This window comes from Solea solea, chromosome 18 (genome assembly GCF_958295425.1).
Source record: "Solea solea chromosome 18, fSolSol10.1, whole genome shotgun sequence".
Taxonomy (NCBI): domain Eukaryota; kingdom Metazoa; phylum Chordata; class Actinopteri; order Pleuronectiformes; family Soleidae; genus Solea; species Solea solea.
In genome coordinates, this window is record NC_081151.1 from 7812892 (window position 1) to 7833861 (window position 20970).

The window sequence follows — 20970 nt, forward strand, 5'->3', positions numbered from 1 at the left end:
TATATTTTTGACCGAAAACAAAAATGTGTCCAGTTTAAAATCACACTGTGTCTTCATGCCTTTTTGTCTCCCGTGTAAATCACTTCATGCACCATGTTTAATAAGATAAGACGAGGTAAGATTATATTCGATAAAATTAGATAAAATGTAGTAGATCAACATGAGTAAACATCGGTGGCGTGCACAGACATTTGGAAGTTGCAGGGGCGAAAAATTAAAAGGGCACTTTTTTCTCCCCACATTTTCACACACCTGTGTGTACAGCATCACTTTATATCACCGAGATAAGCATTTTCTATATAGCACTGAATATACAGCATTTCCTCTAAGGACACCCTTTAGGACACTGTCATGTAGGGGCAGTAGGGAACTTCATAAGGGCACCCTTACGAAGTCGCAAGGGCTTCTTATAGTACACGACATCTATCCACTAGGAAGGCACTGCTTTAGTTAAATAAAATGATAATAATAAAAAACAGCCAGTAGGGCACTTCCTCCTGTGCACTCCACTGCTAAACATGCATAATAAACACAAGGATATAAAATATAGAAATATATATATATATATATATATATATATATATATATATATATATATATATATATATATATATATATACACGTGTGTGCATTCTATGCCATAGTATGTTTGATATTTTTTTTTTCTTTAAACTTCTAATTTAAAAAATAGTTTGTTGCTTACAAAAAAGAGAAGTAATATCTCCAAATGAAGTAAGATAAATGTCGCCCCCTGTTGTCAGACAGTTATGGTGTATGTTTATGTCTTTGCTAATAAAGTTTTTTTTGACGTCATGTGAATTCAAGATGGCGGTACGTATACCGCTGTGTATAAAGATGTCACCCTCAGCTTTACTGGGTTTTAAATCTCTTTTTACGGAACAGTGTTCCTCCAATAAGCTGCTAAAATCGTTACCGGGGCTCTGCAGACGAGGTGAGAGGAATATTTTGGGACTCTGTGACGGTTGAAGTGTTTGTCTGGTGGTGTAAACTGTCAAAGTGTTGACCTAGGTAGCTAGGTTACACTGTGTCACAGCCAATCTTACCATAATTATTTATGACCTGTTTTATAAACGTTTTATTTTCACTGTGTCTATCCTGGTATGGGTGTCAGACACTTTGGTTTTCGTCTATAAGAGAGACATTGTCGTTACTTTACCCGTGAGTAAGCGAAAATCTACGTATTGTTATTGCTATGACGATATTTGTGATGTTTATATTGTGCACGTGGATATAAAATATTGGGACGCCTGACCATCATTACATCAACAGGGACTGTACTGACAACAGTACTTTAATACGGAGTTGGTCCCCCTTTTGCAGCTAAATCAGCTTCAACATGTCTTGGACGACTTTCTACAAGATTTTCAAGTGTTTCTATGGGAATTTGAGCCCATTTTTTTCTGTAGAGCATTTATGAGATCAGGCACTGATGTTGGATGAGAAGGTCTTGCTCACAATCTCTGTTCCAGTTCATCCCAAAGGTGATCAGTCAATTTCTTCCACACCAAACTTGTCACACCATGTCTTTATAGTCATTGCTTTGTGCATTGGGGCACAGTCTTGGAATAGAAAAGAGTCTTCCTCAAACTGTTGCCACAAATTTGGAAGCAAGGCATTGTCCAAAATGTCTTGTTATGCTGAAGCATGTGAAGGTGTGGTCACATACTTTTGTCCATATATGTTTTTCACAAGACTTGATGGAATGGTGCAAAGCGATGTGTAAACTGCAAAGTTGGTAAAGAGCAAACCAATGTGAATAGGCCTTGATGAAGTCATGATTTAAACCTAGTCACAATCAGGAATGGGTCAATGTACAATGTTGTTGCACACCACAATATGGTGCGCTCACAATAAAAATATCAAATATCTAATAATTTACTTCTTCAGGATGATCATGAATAGGAAAAGTCAATTATTTTATGTGAGCTTGCATTTTCACTTTAGTTCTTTTTCTTTTTCACCGCAGGCTGAACACTAAAAATCAAATATCCTCAGATACATGATTTTGTTATGTCCTATCTTAAAAATGTTTTTGGTAATATAATGATATAGTAGCTTTACTAGGTTTAGTTTCTGTTACCTTTGTGTTCCTAAGCTTTGAAGTAAATGTCCATGTTAACTTCTTAATCTTCTAAAATCTTATGGGCTTAAGTTTCTGTGCTGTCTGTGTTGTGGCCATGTCTAAGTTTATTCCGTGAAAGCCCAGCCGGCAGTGGAGGAGGATGGTGTCGGTGCTGCCACCTTCAGCAGCCCTCTGGATCACTACAATGGGCTCATCAGAGACGGGATGCTGCGAGAGGATGAACATCAGAAGGCAGTTCTGCAGAAACTGAATGAGCTGCACAAAACGTTGAGAGGATACAGCAACACACCAACATCCATCTTCTCCAACGTAGTGATGATTTTATACATATGTTTTTTATGAGTGTATAATTGTTTTTATTTTTTAAATTTACTTTTAAAGTCATTAAAATGTCATTTAATTTTTCAGTTTTTCTCAAAACCCAAACCTCCAAAGGGCTTCTACATCTATGGCGATGTTGGTAAGGAAAACATAGTTTGAATTATGCGTCTAATCATTTCTTCTCAAAAAGTGTACATCACGTCTAAATTTGTGTTTGACTTGTTGTCTTGTTTCAGGCACTGGAAAAACGATGGTCATGGATATGTTTTATTCATATGTGGAGACTGAAAAGAAAAAGAGGGTTCATTTCCATGGCTTCATGTTGGACGTGCATAAACGTGAGTACATTTCATACTAGGACTTGGCGTATAAAGAGTTTTTAAATTGTAATAACACAATATTATTTATGCAGTTGCTGTGAAGCCACATTTGCATTTGCATCAGAGGAGAGCAGAGCAGGGCTGCACCTTATATCACTTTTCAGCCGAAATATACGGAAGAAGTGTAGTTTCACTGCTCTGAAGCCCTTTTTACTGTTGAGCTGAAATAATCAACTTTGTTCTGTCATTCTTCTGGACTCCCAACAGCCACTAGGGGGCAGATAAGCCAGCTGTGCATAAGTGAATGAATGCACAAATGAAGAAGTTATGTTTGAAAACGTGGATATTGTCCTCATAACTGGAAAAAGAGTGTTTAGTGCTATGGGAAACATAAAAGATGCATATTTTTATATTTAACACTGAAGATGTATTTTTCTTAATTCTTGAGTGTAATCCAGAGAGTTTGATTTATTTTTCAGCTCCAGACATAAATCTTTAAAACTTGAGTCAGTAAAAAAACTAGCATTGTGCTTGCTGAACTTGCTGTAATGAGCTTCTACATCCTATTCAGTCACCACGTTTAGATTTGTTACATTTAAGGCACCGCAGACGGCATGTGTTTTATATGCACACTGCTGACGCAGCAGTTCACACAGGTCCAGTGAAACCACCGTTAGTCAAAAACTATTTTTAAACAGCTGTCCTGTAATAAGTCAGAAATGACTAACTTTCTTACTTTTTATTGTATGAAAAATAATACAATGCCACCATTTTTATTCATTTTCTGTAGCTTTGATTTTATTGAACTTTTACATCCACAACAAATGGTGCATTCACTGAATTTGAGGTTCCTCTTTAACAGTTCTTTGTTCCTCCTGCCCATATGTATGTGTACATATCATATGTTCACGTGACATAAATGTGTACTTGTTGTATTTTTAGGGATCCATCGGCTAAAACAAAGTATGCCAAAGAGGAAAGTGGGTAAAATGGCCAAATCATATGACCCCATTGCTCCCGTTGCTGAGGAGATCAGTGAAGAGGCTTGTCTTCTGTGCTTCGATGAGTTTCAGGTAATAACATTTCATTGCTCCTACATACGTCAGAGCCTGTAACAGATACTCTTACATTAGTCTGGTAGCCCAGAGTTGATTGATGTCTAACATAACTTTCAGGTCACTGATATAGCTGATGCCATGATTCTCAAGCAGCTTTTTGAGAATCTGTTTCTGAATGGCGTTGTCGTCGTGGCCACTTCTAATCGTATTCCTGAAGGTAAGAAGCAACATATGTGTATAACTGCGTGACATAGCACATGTAAAACTTGTATGCCTTTGTTGTACATAAATCACATCACATCATTTTCATCACATTACACGTGTTTGCATTTTCCAAGCCCTTGTTTTAGCGTTCAACAAACTATATGAAGTAAGAGTAAATAAATATCTTTGTCACGTTCCCTCAGATTTGTATAAAAACGGTCTGCAGAGAGTCAACTTTGTGCCTTTTATTGCTGTGTTGCAGGTAACAATGTAGACCATGTTTTCTTCTTTCACAATTGAAGTCTTCTCACTTCCTCTGCTGTTTAATATTTTTAAGGTGTCTGTTGTTCATCCTTTATTTCTCACATTCAGAAATATTGTCAAACTCTCCGGTTGGACTCTGGGATAGATTACCGCAAAACAAACAAACCATCTGCTGGAAAGCTCTACTTTCTGTAAGAAACTCTGGTCAATCAGTCACTGGCTTTGACCCGGTGTGTAAATGCACAGATTTATTGTATTTAATATTCCCCTGTTGTGTTTATGATAGCTCCAGTGAGCCTGATGTGGATGCAACACTGGACAAGGTTTTTGATGAGCTGGCTTTTAAGCAGAATGACAGTAAGTGGACCAACTAAATGGTATTTGACCCTAATTCTACAGCCGAGAGTGTATCATAGAAATGGCATTTTCCCACATTATTGGGTTTAATTACCGTATTGCTTTTCCTCGCAGTAACACGACCCAGAGTTCTGAACGTTAACAACAGAAAAGTCCGCCTGGACAAAGCTTGTGGGACCATTGCCGACTGTACGTTTGATGAGCTGTGTGACAGAGTAAGTTTCTCTGAGCTCTGTGCATTAATGTTGACTTTTTATGGTCAATTATTTGGTCTTGTCTGTTAACACAAGAGGTTTTTCAGTGAATAAACATTTTCAGATAAAATTAGTTAGATTTTTTTTTTTTTTTTTAATGTATGAAAATGTGAATTAAAGGGCAACTTAAAGTGATTTGAGGACTTCCAGTGTCTGACTGTAAGATATTTCAGCCTTTAGGGGCCAGTGATTACCTGGAGATGTCCAGGCTCTTTGACACCATCTTTATTCGTCACATTCCTCTGCTCACCCTGAACAAAAAAACCCAAGCCAGGCGGCTCATAACGCTGGTGGATACCCTCTATGACCACAAGGTACGCAGCATCTATATGCTTATTTAAAAATAAAAATAAAAATGAATACGTTTTGATGTATGAGTGAGAATTAAAGTCATTTAACATCACTTCACTGTAGGTGCGGGTGGTGATTCTTGCCGACCACCCTCTGGAGGACATATTTGTTCACGATGGGGATCACGGTCATGACGAGAGCCACATACTCATGGATGATCTGGGGCTGAAAAGAGTAAGCAACTTACATTTTTTTCAACCTGCTAAACCAGTTTTTCATGTTGTTCTTAAAGTCTTAAAACCAGGTACGGCCATAAATGTAAATACCTCTCTCACAGATGGGCAGTCCCAGAATACATACATAAAATACAGAATCTAGCAAATGTTGAACAGTTCCTAGTTCATTTCCTTTGTTGCACCCCCTCCCGCCCCCTCATTTCCTGTGTTCTCCCTCCACACAATATCTATTAATAATAATTATGTATGAAACGTCGTGAGTGTGCTATAAGATGTGTGTGTAAATACTGACAAAGACTGAAAGATTTTAGATTATTTGTGGCCCTTAAGAAATACTTAAGATTTTAAAAAGACTTCCAACAAGAAAGGATTTGGTCTTTTGTTGGATTGTCGTTTTTATTATAATTTAAAATCATTTGTGTGATGCTTATCATCGCTAATTTGGCAAAGTTCACTGATTGTAGTTAGATACTGTGTGGTTTGACAGGAAGAAGCCAGCAGTCTGTCCATATTCAGCGGAGAAGAGGAAATGTTTGCCTTCCAGAGGACAGTGTCTCGACTCACGGAGATGCAGACAGAGGACTACTGGTTGGCGGGAGACCGAAGCAAGGAATCGCAGGTTTAACATTCGAGGGAAAAAGTGGACCACGTTGCACAACGTCCTCACTTTGTACACGATATTCCCTTTTAGCCAAAAACTGCCTGGACTAAACGTTAATACTCCTCCTCATGCAGCACAAACCCAGTGAGACTACCAAACTGGATTAGTACTAATGTACAGAAAATATTTATTGATATTTAAATGCCTTTAATCATTTTACTGCGACATTTGCACTTCAAAGAACATGTTTTTTTGATTTTGAGTGTCATATTATTCCTTATTATCAAACTGTGGTCCAACAGTATTTATTTTTTAAATACAAGGGGGACGAAGACGGCAACTTTTGGACTTTTGGAAATGGACTTCCAAATGACTCGTATGAAGATTTTAATGGTGTTTTAATATGCAATGAAACTCAATGAGTTGTTGGAGATAATTATGCAACAATTATATAAATACAGTGACAGGAAATTGGTCCAAGTATGCAAAGGTGAGTCCTTATTCCTGATCATTTGTTATGTTGTTGTTGTAGATAAACAATCACTTTTGACTGTTCATTTACTTCCATTTGCAGGTTTTTTAAAAAAAAAGAAATAACACATGCAAAAAAAAGGAAGGGTTTATATTTACATACTCTATACTTTTTTTTTTTTTACGCCACTGTCTTCCTAAATGAAACTAATAAGGTTTTGGGTGTGTGGGTTGATGTTTCTAACTGGTTGCTGATTTACATGAATCCTTTTCATTTGCAGTAATCAGTATTCAGACACAGGGCTGTGTGGGAAGTGAAAATTAGGGAAAATACTTGACAATGTATCTCATGTACGGACGAGAGTGTTATTGGAACAGACACTCTGTCGATGGTATTTAATCTGGTAAAAATCTGGATATTTTTCTGCAAGATGTCTTGTTTGTATTGTTGACTCCCATTCACTTTTACACAGAAGAAATTCGATTGATGTAAATCAGTGGGAGATATGTAATGATTTAAATCATATTTATATTGACATGTTGTTTGTGTTTGTTCACTTAAATCTTGTTGACACTACATTATTCCTAATTGATTCATTGATATTTCCTACTCAGATGACGACATGGCCAGCCACCTGCAATGTAAAGACAGCTGGGGCCCATTTCAGAAAGCAGGTTCAACAAACTCTGAGTTAAAACCTTAACCCTAGGTTCACCAACTGTGAGCTGTCAAACTCTGAGTTTTTGGTTTCAGAACAGCTGATCAGCATTAGTTCAGTTCAATTGAGTTAAGCATGTGCTGGGAATGAAAAAAAGTCAGCATCAATGGAGCTCTGATACTACCATTCACCATGGCAACGGGTAAACAAAGAGCACAGCCTCCATTTTAATCCAGTTGAGCAGAAATATTAACACATGCCAATGACCATGACATTGATCTTCAAAAACAGGATTGAAGAGAGCAGTCATATGGATCAAACTGATAAAACATAGTTTACTTATGGACCTATAATTATAAACCCCAACTTAAGTGTCCATTTTCAAACTGACTAGCTTTTTTTGACTCTATTTTACATTAAAACATCTTGCTCAATGCTACAGAGAGTGTCTACAGGGATTATTAGCCTACAGTAACACACGGTTTGATTTGTTTGTTGAAGAAAACCTGCCAGATTCATGGAGTATGTTGCCAGGGTAACTGACTCAGAGTTAAGCTGAACTGGCTTTGTGAAACTGAAAAACTGATGAGTTTCCCTCATCTCAGTTAACTAACTCAGAGTTTTCACTAAACCTGCTTTCTGAAATGGGCCCCTGGAAACAGGTTTGAGTACAACTGAGAAAACAACAAAGAAAAGTTTCAGATGTGACGTCACCCATGCGCTGCTTGATAGTTCAATTTAGAGTGTCCAATTTGCCTAATCCCCAAATTTGCATGCTTTTGGACTGTGGGAGGAACCCAGGTCGTGAACCCAGGTCTTCTTATTACTGCAAAGGTAAGAGTGCAAACCACTACGCCAACCATGTGGCCCGCTAACAGATACAATGTAATGTCCATGTGTGTGAGAGTGGATCTGTTGTTTCTCTCCATATGTGGTGGCCCTGTGATGGACTGGCGACCTGTCCACGATGTGACCCCACCTTTCGCTCTATGTCAGCTGAGATTGGCACCAGACGTGACCCTCATGTGGAGGATAAAGCTGTAAAAGCTGGGTGAGTGTTTGTTTGCAGACGGCAGGAAAACCATCACCATCAACAACAAAAATCCCCTGAGCAGTACGATCTCCAGCTTTGAAGCAAGTAATAGAGGTCAAAATCAAGTTTATTTATATACGGTAGCACATTTAAAATCAACCCATAATGCCCAAATTGCTGTATATGCTTTATTAATAATATACAATAATGTAAAACAAACATACATACAGCAATGAAAACAAAGCAAAATAAAAAAGGGAACAAAGTTACTTGATGTTGCACCTTAATCAAACTTAGAATAAATAATAATATGCCTCAGTTTATGTTCATAAAAGAGTAAGGCAGTGCTGGACTGAGGAGGCCGATGTCCACACACTGTCACTTTAATTTCAGCTCAGTCCAGGGGGCAGGGTCGTGTTTTTCCCTCCTCCTCTTTTCTCTTGGACTCGCAGCGTTTGCGCCAACCACAGCAGCAGATTGAATGAGGGGTGTTTGAAGGCAGCTGTCCACACGGAGGACAGGAGGAGGACACCGTGCTGGCTGCTTCAGGATGCCACAGATGTGCAGCCTGAATGCACCGTTTTCTCTTTAATGCTGGACAGCGCAGTGGCTGGTGCCTGGTCACATTTAAAGAGAGGCGGAGAGAGAAGCTGCGGGGCCTTGAGAAACCAATCTCCGCCTTGATCGTATCTGGACAGCAGCAGCAGCACTGCCGCAGCTCCTCTGCACGGATGATAAAGAACTTGGGAAAGGAAATAGTCAAGATGGCAGCTGTGCACGGAGTGATAAAGAGACCTTATTAGATGAAGTGCATTTCATTTGCTCGGTGGCATGCACACATCGCAGGATCGCGCTGCAGGACGCGGGCGCTTTCGAAGGAGCAACTCCTCCAAGACTCCACGCTGACTTCCTTTCGTTTTGACTCCACATTTGGCGACATCGCAGTGCATGTTCAGGGTGTGGGCTGTGCATGAGGGGGAAAGGCGATGTTTTGTTAAAGCTGCCCTGTGCTGTGTTTCTCTCCGTGTGTGTGTGCGTGCGTCTGTGTGTGTGTGTGAGCTGCGGACTGACGCCCTGCAGGAGACAGGACAGACTCACAGACACGTGCGGGCGCTGGACATTTGCATATCGTTGCATAGTAAATGAAAAGTGTCCCTGAAGACTGCATACAACATTGATGGAATGCGACCCGAGTGATTTTCGGACCCTTTGTGCAACTAACGAGACACTGCGGTTAACATGGCCGAGGCACCGAGCGTCGACGAGCCTGCCTCGAAGGTGGAGATCGATCCGGATTTCGAGCCCCAGAAGCGGCCACGCTCGTGCACTTGGCCGCTGCCCCGTCCGGAGTCCGGCGCGGACAAGCCCGGGACCAATGACACTGACGTAATCCCTGAAGAAGAGGATGATGATGATGATGGGGGTGACAGCACTGCTCAGAAAGACAGCGATGGTGGTGTTGGTAAACCGCGGCAGCCGAGCAGCAGCTCGTCCATCTCCCAGCCTGTGGAGGTGCAGCGCGGCCCCAGCAAGGAGGAGGTCATCGATGGCTCTCCTTCCTCCTCCGCGCAGATCCCCGCCGCGGCTGTGGGCGGCTCTGCCTCCCAGCAGCTGAGGAAGTCCTCCGCCCGCAGGAACGCCTGGGGCAACTACTCCTATGCAGACCTCATTACCCAAGCCATCGAGAGCTCCCCCGAGAAAAGGCTGACCTTGTCCCAAATCTATGACTGGATGGTGAGATCTGTGCCATACTTCAAGGACAAAGGCGACAGCAACAGCTCTGCGGGCTGGAAGGTGAGCTGTGACATGCTGCTGCTGTCATCGTGACAAAGACCATGTTGTGGTCATGTGAAAACAAAATGCACACCATCAGTGGGGTGGACACACTCTTCACGGGCAGGGGTCAAGTGAAAAAGGGGCACCCTCATAATTGTTCATTTAAAAAAAAAAAAAATCATAATACTTGCATACATATTTATTCATTTCCATAACTAAACATTAATTTAAATTTATAAAAGGCCTACTCGTTTTTTTACGGTATGAAGATACTGCTGCCTCACACAAACTACAACACAAATCGGCCCTTACTTGGAAAAAACGTGCACCAACTTTAGTGTCTATCTGTGCATATGTATGCACACTACTTTAGGGCTGGGACAACATATCAAGCTAAAAAGCTCTCACAATATCCTGGTTTCCTTTGAAATAATATTTGAACTTTAAACCAGAAAAAAAAAAACGTTTCCGGTAACTACTGTTAAAGGACCAGTGTGTAAGAATGAGTGACATCTAATGGTGAGATTGCAGATCCTCACTTAACCCTCCTTTTCTCAAGCACATTTTGACTACGGTGGCCTTCACATAACAAAAAGGATATTGTCAAAATGCCCGTTCGCCAACTGATAAAGTTCCCAAACATACAGATGTTCATTTGTTTGTAAACAGTTATGATAACAGACTGTTTGCTTTGTAAACCTGTGCTTCCAAACACAAAATGCACACCCACTGGCTAGTTTGTCCATTCCAGCTGCCGTAGAAACATAGCAGCACAAGATGGTGGCCAGAGTACATTTAAAAGGCTTATTCTAAGGACACAGGAAACCATTTATTGTTATTTAAACACGATTACACACCTATACAAACATAGCTAGATGTAGTATATTAAATGTCTGCCAAGAAATCTCTCCTAAATGTTACACACTGGACCTTTAAGCGAGTATTAGGAGTTAGTTCATCATAGTGGGTCCCCACAGAAGGATAAAAAGGTACACATTTATGCCACTAAAATAGAGAGTGCCAAGCAAGGTTTGAAGAGTGTTTCCCAGTCGTCTTTCTAGTCATTCTAGGGTTTCATAATCAATAATGATCTAAAAGATTCTACTTTAAAATGGTCCATATTTGTACACTAAAAGCATACCAACACTAACTAAATGACGGAAGAGTACAGACTGAAAGCAAAGTCTGTTTACTAACTAAAAACTCAGGGCCATTTTTATTCTTTTATCCTTCTGCATGCAGCTGTATATTAAATAGAGACAGAGGCAACAAACACTGGCTGTTTATGTTGCAGACACCACCACTAACACAAAAGTTTTTGGTTGTATTTTTAGCTTTATTTTCACATTCACTTGACAACAACAGGGAGTTGGAACATGTGGCTGCCTAACAGGCTCATGGTGTAAAGTGAAATCAAGTGTGCTTCAAATGACGCACTCATTCTGCGAGAAAAAGAACAAAAGACATGGTTGTGGGTGCGAAAGCTGAGACTCAAAAACAACACGGTGTAAATTATACTTTAACACGTACTGGTCACATTGCAGCGGCACTGTGGCTTCTTACGAGCTTCCACAGGCCACTGCTTCGGTTTGATTTTAAGGATTAGTACAAGCCTGGAAAACCAATTCATCTGTCATGGAATCAAGTCTGATGAAAGCTTTGAGCTTTGCAGGATTTAGATTGGGGGGGGGGGGGTTGCTGCTGGTCAGAAAAACTCTGGAAATAGGTTTGTAATCCGGCACAACTGCATAACTATACATGTGGGATGCAGCAGGGCCAATTTCAGGGAGTGTCTTCATGAGGAACACAGTCGAGATGGTGCATTTTAATTTTAATTTTTGAATTTCATGTTGCTGTGACATGGGATTGAGCGTTTGAGAAATGAGCAGACTACATGAGAAACAAATAGATGCTACTGGATGTGGTGAAACGGGTTTACAAACAAAGTCAGAGCACTAGCCCGAGTAGAACCGCGTTCTCTAATTGCGATATGATTTGTGATATCAGAGGAGTGGTCATTTTTTTGCACACTTGTTCTCATTTTTATTTGAATAACATATTAAAATGATTACTGTGTGATATTTGTGCAGATCTGTGGGAAACAAAGACGTTTTCTTCGATTTCGATTAATTGTTCAGCCCCAGTTCGCGTCATTCACAAAATGTCAACTTTGTCAGTCAGTCGGTTCACGTTGGAGGAAAAATCTTTGTGTGTTCCCACCTGAAGCTCTACAAACACTAGAAGGTTAAACTACTAAGACTGTTTAAAAAAGAAAGCACTTGGAATAAAAGTCAGTTTACAGCATAGTACGCTTCTATACACAGTTAAATTATGATATGCCCCCTTTAAGCTTGTTAGTATTAGGCTGTTTCGGGTTTAGCTGGCGGCTAGTTGTTAGCATTTTAACCCCCATTTTGAGTCATTTATTTATTAAACTATTTAAGCTGATGGAGCAAATATTCAGTCTGCAACATTTTGAAATTGATACAGAATCGGTATAGTGTCACACCGTGAAATACTGCAATATTTTCAAGTATTTTCCATGCATATTAGTATTTTCTTACACAATAACATTCATTTATCTGTAAAAGAGGAGCAAAGAGAGCAGAAAATACTCCCATTTAAGAATCTGAAAGCCGAGAAGTTGTTTTTGTATTAAAAAAAAAATACTTAACTCTTCAATATCTAAAACACTATCTAATAATAAGTGCAGCCCTGCTGCAGACAGATAGTAGAGGAAGGGGTTAATGTTTTCAGAAGTGCTGACATCAGCATTTCTCGGGAGATTGTGTGTGTGTGTGTGTGTGTGTGTGTGTGTGTGTGTGTGTGTGTGTGTGTGTGTGTGTGTGTGTGTGTGTGTGTGTGTGTGTGTGTGTGTGTGTGTGTGTGTGTGAACCATCAGCTCAAGGATGGTCGTCTGCACGAGGGACTGTGAGGTTGTAAATCCAGAGCTGACCCGTGTCCTCTGCTCATTTAAAAAAAAAAAAAAAAAAAAAAGTTGACTACATTCAGTGCTTCATGACCAACAGCAGGTCCATATTTATTCGTTGTTGTTGTGAGTCCAAACTGTATATGCATAAACTCACGCCTGCTGTGTGCCACGCTGCCTTTTCATGTGGCAGAGGCACATGGATCAATCAGCTGACTATAAATTATGTAGGTCGATGTGTATCAGTGTGAGAGAAGCTCAGTGTCTCTCTTTGGATCTGGCTCTGGCTAAACTGGCATTTCTCCAGTCCCTGCTCAGAACGAGGCATTGCTCAAAGGCTGCTGCAGCACTGCTGTGACTGTGTGGGGGAGGGGAAGGCAGGAGAGTTTGCTCTTTGTGTTTTATCTTTTTTTTTAAATGCCATGTTGCTCATACTGTACCACATACCTGAGCTATCCGGGGGAAAAATGTAGTTATTTTGCTAAAGCTTAATGGATTTAATCACGGCAACCCACAATTTAGTTTAAGAAGCAAATTGGTGGCTTTATTGCAGCACTCAAGTCTTTCTCAAAAAAAGAAAGAGGAATGCTGTGGTTTACACACATAATCCAGATTACTGTATATTTTTAACCACGGCAAGGTCATTCAGTGTGTGTGTGTACACGAGCTGGACACAATTAATACAGTGTAGTGTGATTTAAATTCAGCACCAGTGGAATAGAAATAGCCTCTGTGATCTTAAGAGGACTGGAGTGAATTGTTTTGTCATTTTTTTTGAGGTTACATGTCATGACATTGTATCGAGCTGTATTGCACTCTGAGCTGCAGCGGCTGTTTTATCCGTCCAGTGGAGTCCAATACAGCGACGCTGCGATTTATGGCCCCGTAAATAACGACAGAGTTCAATCAAAACCTCGACCAACAGCCTCGGCCAAGATTGAAGTGTCAACAGTGGTTTCTTTATTTATATATTGCAAAGGCAGTTGTGCCAGAGTTGCATCAGACTGAACAGGACAGGTGTTGCTGCTGCTGCTGTTGTAGTGTTCTCTCTGTTCATTGTTGAACATTGTTGAAACACTTGGCTCAGTTTGCGCGTGACTTGTAGCACTTATATGCCGAGGCTCTAAATGTTTGTTCTTGAAGGTAGTTCTTGAGGAACACAATATTGTTCAGAAGATTTTTAATTTTTGAAAACCGCACTGGTTTCGATCATCAATCTTGACATATTCACTGTTGAGCCTATTAACGGTCATTTGAGATCACTTTTTTATGAGAAAGAATGCATGCGAATGATTGTTTCAGCTTTTATTTCTGGCAAACGATAGATTATTTCACCTGTAATTGGGAAACTAAATCATTTAGGTTAGGTTCAAGTGAAATTCCTAAGTTAAAGTATTTGATTGTAGTGAGACTAAAGATTAGTTTTAGTAGTTTATGAAGTCAAGTTTCATTTCTAAATAAAGTTTTACAGGCTTTATTTAGAAATTAAGTACAATTATTGATGTGCAACATAACACCAAATGTTGGTCAAGTTGTTTTAATGCAAAATATCCATTCAATACCTGATTTTAGGGGCCCAATCTAAAATGTATTGTAGTTCTCAGGTACTGCATATTCACAACAGTGAAACCACATTGTTTGGCAAACCAATTGCCTTAACTCTCATTGGCCGAGGTGTCGGCCAAAATAGTAAGAGATGTTTCCTCAACAAGCGAGTGCTGTTGAACTTTGCATGACTGCAGCAGCATTTTGGTTCCATCTGTTCTCACTTTCAGAGGAGTTTGTGTGCAAATTTGCAGCCAAATACAGAAAGCGAATGTTAGAATCTTCCACAGTGCTCATAAAAAATTTAAAAAGGCTAAAAACATCCACATTTCGCAGAGGATGGTGGATGGTGCTGGGAAAAATACATATTTGGGAAAGTAAGACCAAACAAGCACTGTATGTTTTATTAATACCTGCACTCTCGTGACATTTTGAATTAGCTCTTTTTTGCACTCTTGATCAAACAATCTGAGATTTATCTACTTTAATTATATCGGTCCAGCCTTCCTCTAAATAAACTCTGCTAATGTATGTGGATAGATTCCAGCCAGAGATAAATATGCGTGAGTTCAAGGACATGCACAAGTACTCTTGGTGGTAAGGTTGAGGAGCGGGGACATTGGGTCTAGAGGGGCCAGTTGAGGTGTTTCGGGCATGCCCAACCGGAAGGAGGCCCTGTGGCAGACCCAGGTCACGCTGAAGAGATTATATCCCCGCTGGCCTGGGAACGCCTCAGTGTCACACCGGGAGAGCTGGTTGAGGTGGCACTGGAGAGGAGTTTCTGGGCCTCACTGCTAAGACCCCTGTGACCCGGACACGGATAAGCAGTAGAAAACAACAACAACAAGTACTCATGATATTCTAGCTCCTCCTGGGCTGTCCCGGGGCATTCCCATACCAGATGGAATACATCCTTCCAGTGACTTCTGGGTCTACCCTGGGGTCTCCTCCCATTTGGACGTGCCCGCATCCCAGTCAGGAATGCTTTTTGTTTTATTTCCCTCCCCTAGTCCTAACCAGCTGCGGGCTATAGTTTAATGTTTATGGTGGACTGTATTACCCAAAATATGGCACCCTTTCTTTTAAGATTGATGTCTTTATTTGGAATAAATGGACTTGGGGCTACAGTGTGTGACGGTCAGAAGTAGTTCTCTTTAGCAACACGTGGTCATAACTGAACTTCAGCCTCAACGCACTGCAGTATTCTCCTCACAGACAAGATACACATTCACTAGGTAGCTAAAGCAATACTCTCGTCTTCACATTCCTGTTTGGCTGCACTTAATAAAACTATCTTTTACTTTTTATGCTTTTTGCGGAAACCGAAGCTGTTCGCGGCGGTGGTGCAGAAATCAGCCGCTGATGTTTACCTGAGGCACATGGGAGCGTCCATTGTGTCACATTCTTTCGTTTTTCACTGAAAATGGTAGTGGAGAACGTTGATCACATTATGATCTGTTCCTTTATTGGCATTAAAAAAAGATGATTCATGCATGAATAATCTCACACGCGTGTTCCAGCCAAGTGACGGTGAGTTAAACCAAAAAAAGATGTGGTATTTAAGTTTGATTTTGGCGTCGCATGTGCTTTGGGTTGTAAGTGATGAAAGTGTTTGCTTGTTGACCTAATCCTTTAATTGGCTTTAAGCTCAGGCTTTGCTGTAACTTTAATGTCGGCGGGTCATTCCACTGACTTGAAGACATTAAAAGAGTAGAAAACTGGGGCCAGTGTTCTCTTGTGATCGTTCAGTCCTCACAAAGCTGGAGAGCGGACTCCACAGCTGCCACGGCGGAGCCGCGTAATCTGAACAGTGTTTGATTAGTTTAATCTTCTGAGAGATAGATTTGAATGGGACCTCGGTTTACTTAATTTAATTCAAGTTTAAGAGAATTATACTGGACCCTCTCCCGGTGAAGTTGGCCTTTGGGCTTCTCAGTACTTATTGCAGCCGGTCAGACTCAAGCTGTTAAATTTTCTACATGGTTTAGGAAACGTCTCCAGAGAAGATCTTTTCAAGCAGCCAGAAATGGGTCTCAGTATGAGCTGGAAGGAAAAGGTGTCTCTTGAAGACACTCCCATCGATAACTACGATACAATTTCAACCCTATCACAACATCTACAGTACATCTGTGGAGTGTTTGCTGTGAGTGCTTTTCAGGACATTTTGTTCCTGTTAGCGTTAACATTCTCATTTCAACATGTAATATTTCACGTGTTGAGGTGCATTGAGTAGTTTAGAACATGGTCAAAATCAAAAATGAGCTGTAAGTCCCAACCGCAGAAACCATGATACTATGAGCTTCAGTCTGGGATTGGATTTCAAAAGCTCTAAATCCTCATTTTTAAATTATGTCTTGACATATAATTAGGTTGTGTGGAACATGTTGGATTCAAAACTTCACACAAAGCTGATTAAGTCTTTCAGCACCCCACAACTCTCCCTGTCTTTCTCTGTATAGCAATACTTGGATCTAGTGCTGAGTGAAATTCCCATGCTGCACACAGGTCACGACGGGGGCAACAACAACATTGTACTATTAACACAAGATGATTATGTCTTAAAAAAAACACAAATAACAACCATAAAAATATTCTGAAGTGAATTCTTCTGCTCAAAAAACAAGCTGTTTGACCCCACCCACTCATGCACTGCTGCTCTATATACACAAATGCTCCCTTGGTCAGATCTGATAGTATTGCTTGACAGAGCAGCCTACAAACATTTTTATATTGTTTCTGTTCACGGAGGTCAACAGTGGAAGAATAATAACAAAAATCACTGAAGCTTTAAATGAAATATGACCCTGTATTTAATTCTTTTTCTTCTGTTTTGTTGCAGAATTCCATCCGGCACAATCTGTCCCTCCACAGTCGTTTTGTCAAAGTCCAGAATGAAGGAACAGGGAAGAGCTCCTGGTGGATGGTCAACCCAGAAGGCGGGAAGGGAGGCAAAGCTCCTCGGCGACGGGCTGTATCGATGGATAACAGTAAGTACATCAAAGGAGCCCGGGGACGCGCCACCAAGAAGAAAGCCTCAATGCAGGCTGCTCAAGATGGCAGCTCTGAGAGCTCCTCAAGCCTCTCCAAATGGACAGGAAGTCCCACGTCCCGCAGCAGCGACGAGCTAGACGCCTGGACAGACTTCCGTTCCAGGACTAATTCTAATGCCAGCACGCTCAGTGGCCGCTTGTCCCCAATCCTGGCCAACCTGGAGCTGGACGAGGTGCCTGATGATGACTCTCCACTCTCCCCAATGCTGTACTCTAGTCCCAGCAGCATGTCTCCGTCCACAGGGCCCACAGGGCTCTCTGACCTGGCAGGTACCATGAACCTGAATGATGGACTCTCGGACAACCTGATGGATGACCTTTTAGACAATATCAGCCTGACAGCATCCCAGCAGCCTCCTCCTGGAGAGGAAGAAAATGGAGCAAACGGTCAGGGGAGCTCACTGTTTACCTTCAGCTGCCCAGGGAGCAGTTTGGGAAGCCCATCTGGCAGCTTCGGGGCTAACCCTCTTTTCAGCCCGCCGTCCATCACAAGCTTGAGGCAGTCACCCATGCAAACCATCCAGGAGAACAAGCAGACCATGTTCTCCTGCATCTCGCACTTTAGCGACCACCAGACCCTGCAGGATCTACTCAGTCTGGACTCCCCCAGCCACAGCAACGTGCTGCTCACCCAGTCTGACCCTCTGATGTCGCAGGCCAGCACCGCCATTGCCCTGCAAAACTCTCGTCGAAATGCCATGCTGCTGCGCAAAGACCACATGCTGGTGAACCACACCAGCACAGGTCAGGCTCAAAGCCCTCCAGTGCCTGGTTGGCAAGCTGGCTTGTCAACCTCTGACAGCAACACCAGTCACTCTGATGCCAAGCAGCCCCTCCTGAAGTCACCCAGCAAGACCGCCTCTATGCAGGCCGGCTCTGGCTTGTCCGGCCAGGACCGCTTTCCTGCCGATCTGGACCTCGATGTGTTCAATGGCAGCCTGGAGTGTGATATGGACTCCATTATCCGCAATGAACTGATGGATGCAGATTGCCTCGACCTCAGCTTTGATTCTTGCCTCGCCACCGCCCAGAATGCCAACAGGAATTCAGGAAGCTTCTCGAGCTCAAAACAGACCTCCCCTCAAAGCTGGGTGCCAAGCTGAGCAGCTCACCAGAGCGATTAAAAAACAAAGTGGGGGGGGGAATGTAAATTGGGGTTTTGTTGCCCCGCATTGTGAAACTAGAGGGAATATGTAAAAGTGTATCCATATAGTATTCTTTTTCCATTGTTTTTAATGTGAGGCATTAAGTTAGATACTGTATTTCAAGTGTCTGAGGTACACGCGAGTGTCTTCACAGTGGAGGAAAACCTTTACAAAGATCAATGACTGGCAGTGTGAACAACAGTAGTGACTGGAAATAGGACATTTTTGTTAAAAACTAAATGAAAAGCATCAACTCATGTTAGTCTCAGGGAATCAACTCATATCACAAAGTGATACACGATGAAACTGCAGATGAATCCTGTTTTCACCCTGCTCTCTCCTTTTCCAACATTTTTGCCAAACCAGCTGTCGGCCAGTTGTTGGGCGACGGCGTGTTTACAGGAGAGAAGAAGAAGAAAAAAAGCTGCAGAGAATGTTACATTATTACGTTCCAGTGGAAGATACTTGACAAGCTTTTTTTTTTTTGAAGTTTCTTTGAGAGACGTAGCCTGAAATGGACTAAGAGATTTCAAACAAATGATAACAAAAAGTCCCCCCGCCCCCTCCCCCCAATGATGCACCGAGTCATGCACCAAATATCGATCTGTAGTGGTTAATATGTTATTGAGATGTAAACCGATCTACATTGTGTGTGTGTGTGTGTGTTATTTTTGTATGTATCGTTTTTACTTTTCATTTAGCAAAACTGACCCTGTGATTTTCGTGACATAACTGTGAATTCTTTTCCTTCTGAAGAGTTTCGTTACTGAAGTCTTGATAATATGGTGTATCTGCTGCAGATCCCCCCCCCCCCTTTAACCATCGTCCCCACTCATCCTCCTCTTCTCTCCCCTTCCCACTTGAACTGCAATATTGGAAGTACCGTCCGTATTGAGTTTAAAGACAGAATTAATAACTTGATTTAGCTCTGGTTGACACCATTTTGCAAACACTAAGGACTATCTGAATTTAAATGACCACATTTTGAGACTCCCTAGTGCTCAGTTACAGTATTTTGACGGTTTTGTTCATTTGAAGGAGTTCTTGGTGCTATAAATACGAAGATAGCAGGGAGCGGCTGAATATGAAGTGTCAATAGTAGCCTCCCAGTTGTTATCAGCACTACAGCAGGTGCTGGGGAAAATAGGCTGTGGTCTAATAGTCTTTCATTTTGCTTAAGGATCCTAACGGAGTGAAGTGACCTGGAAAAATCTAAATGGCAGCCACGATAAAAGCTGGTTGACTCCTCTAAATGCTAAGAAAAGGTGCTCCAGTGCTTCCTTTCTTATCTCCTTCAGCATGGGACGACTTCATCCTTCACAAAGTGTGTATTGAACCATGTCAATAACATCCACTGTCACATAATTACATACCCTGACGTTAGTGTAGTCTGCAGTTGTCTTTTCCTAAGTCCTGTAAATAAATGGGTTCTCCTTTCCCGTTTTTCCTCGACCTCCTAACGTTTTCTGTAGAGGTCGTTGGGGAAAAGTGGTTAGGAAAGGACGCAGGGGATGTTTTGTTTTTGACGTTTGACCGCAGCCGTAGTGTTTTCCAACTCTGTGAGAGGAGGGTGTGTAGTAACTTAGAGCCATTCTTGCCATTTTAGAGAAAGGAAGGAACCACAGTATTTTAAATATTGCCAAACATGTTTCTGCGTTGAAAGGAGCAGAAATAAGAGGATATACAGTGTATAAATATTAGAAGCCACAGCTACAGAGGCAAAAAAAAGAAAGAATCTACATCAGCACAGTTTTTGTAGGAACAGCAGGATGATTTTTTTTTTTTTTTTTAAGTTACAATTTTCTTTCCTTGCTAAATTTAACATAGGCCGAAGAAGGAGACGTACTTGTTTTTATTTATTTAATTTTCTCTGTGGTGCTACATGTTTGCCCGTCATGTTGGAGCTGTGTGAAAAGCACTTAAATGTTCACAGTCCATTTGAGCTGCCCTACATCTGACCACCTCGGATGGTTATTGATCAGAACAAACAATGAACGAATCAATGAAATTGTGTCCTTGCAGTTAACTGGCATTAATGACAATAATTGAACCCGTTTAGTTTATGTTTTGGGTTTGAGAAATCCAATTCTGCACACGTGTGCTTCCAAATATCCTTTTTTTTCTTTAAAATACAAAATGCTGACCTGAAGCTTTTTTGTCTACGTTAGTTTTGAGTAACACTCACTGCCAACATTCACCCTCCATTTCCTCCTATTGCTCCTACAAATAAAATAAAGACATCAAGTAGAGATCATTGGTTGTAATTCCAGTTCTTATCTTGGTTGTAACACAGATGGTGCGTGTAAATAAAGCTTACAGAACCAGTATGACTATCTGTCGTTGGGAGTTTTT

At 41.3% G+C, this 20970-nt stretch overlaps 2 protein-coding genes across 2 annotated transcripts; both read left to right on the forward strand.

Moving 5' to 3' along the window:
- Positions 1-814: 814 nt before the first annotated feature.
- Positions 815-7058, forward strand: afg1la (AFG1 like ATPase a). The gene is made up of 13 exons (XM_058614752.1): positions 815-952; positions 2208-2413; positions 2513-2564; positions 2662-2763; positions 3688-3818; positions 3921-4020; positions 4211-4269; positions 4380-4462; positions 4558-4628; positions 4743-4843; positions 5056-5196; positions 5297-5407; positions 5897-7058. The coding sequence occupies exons 1-13, from the start codon at positions 826-828 to the stop codon at positions 6032-6034; spliced, it is 1422 nt and encodes a 473-aa protein (XP_058470735.1). The 5' UTR covers positions 815-825; the 3' UTR covers positions 6035-7058.
- A 1461-nt stretch (positions 7059-8519) lies between these two features.
- Positions 8520-20948, forward strand: foxo3a (forkhead box O3A). The gene is made up of 2 exons (XM_058614751.1): positions 8520-9967; positions 17263-20948. Exons 1-2 carry the CDS (start codon positions 9413-9415, stop codon positions 18574-18576), a joined length of 1869 nt encoding a protein of 622 aa, XP_058470734.1. The 5' UTR covers positions 8520-9412; the 3' UTR covers positions 18577-20948.
- Positions 20949-20970: the final 22 nt, after the last annotated feature.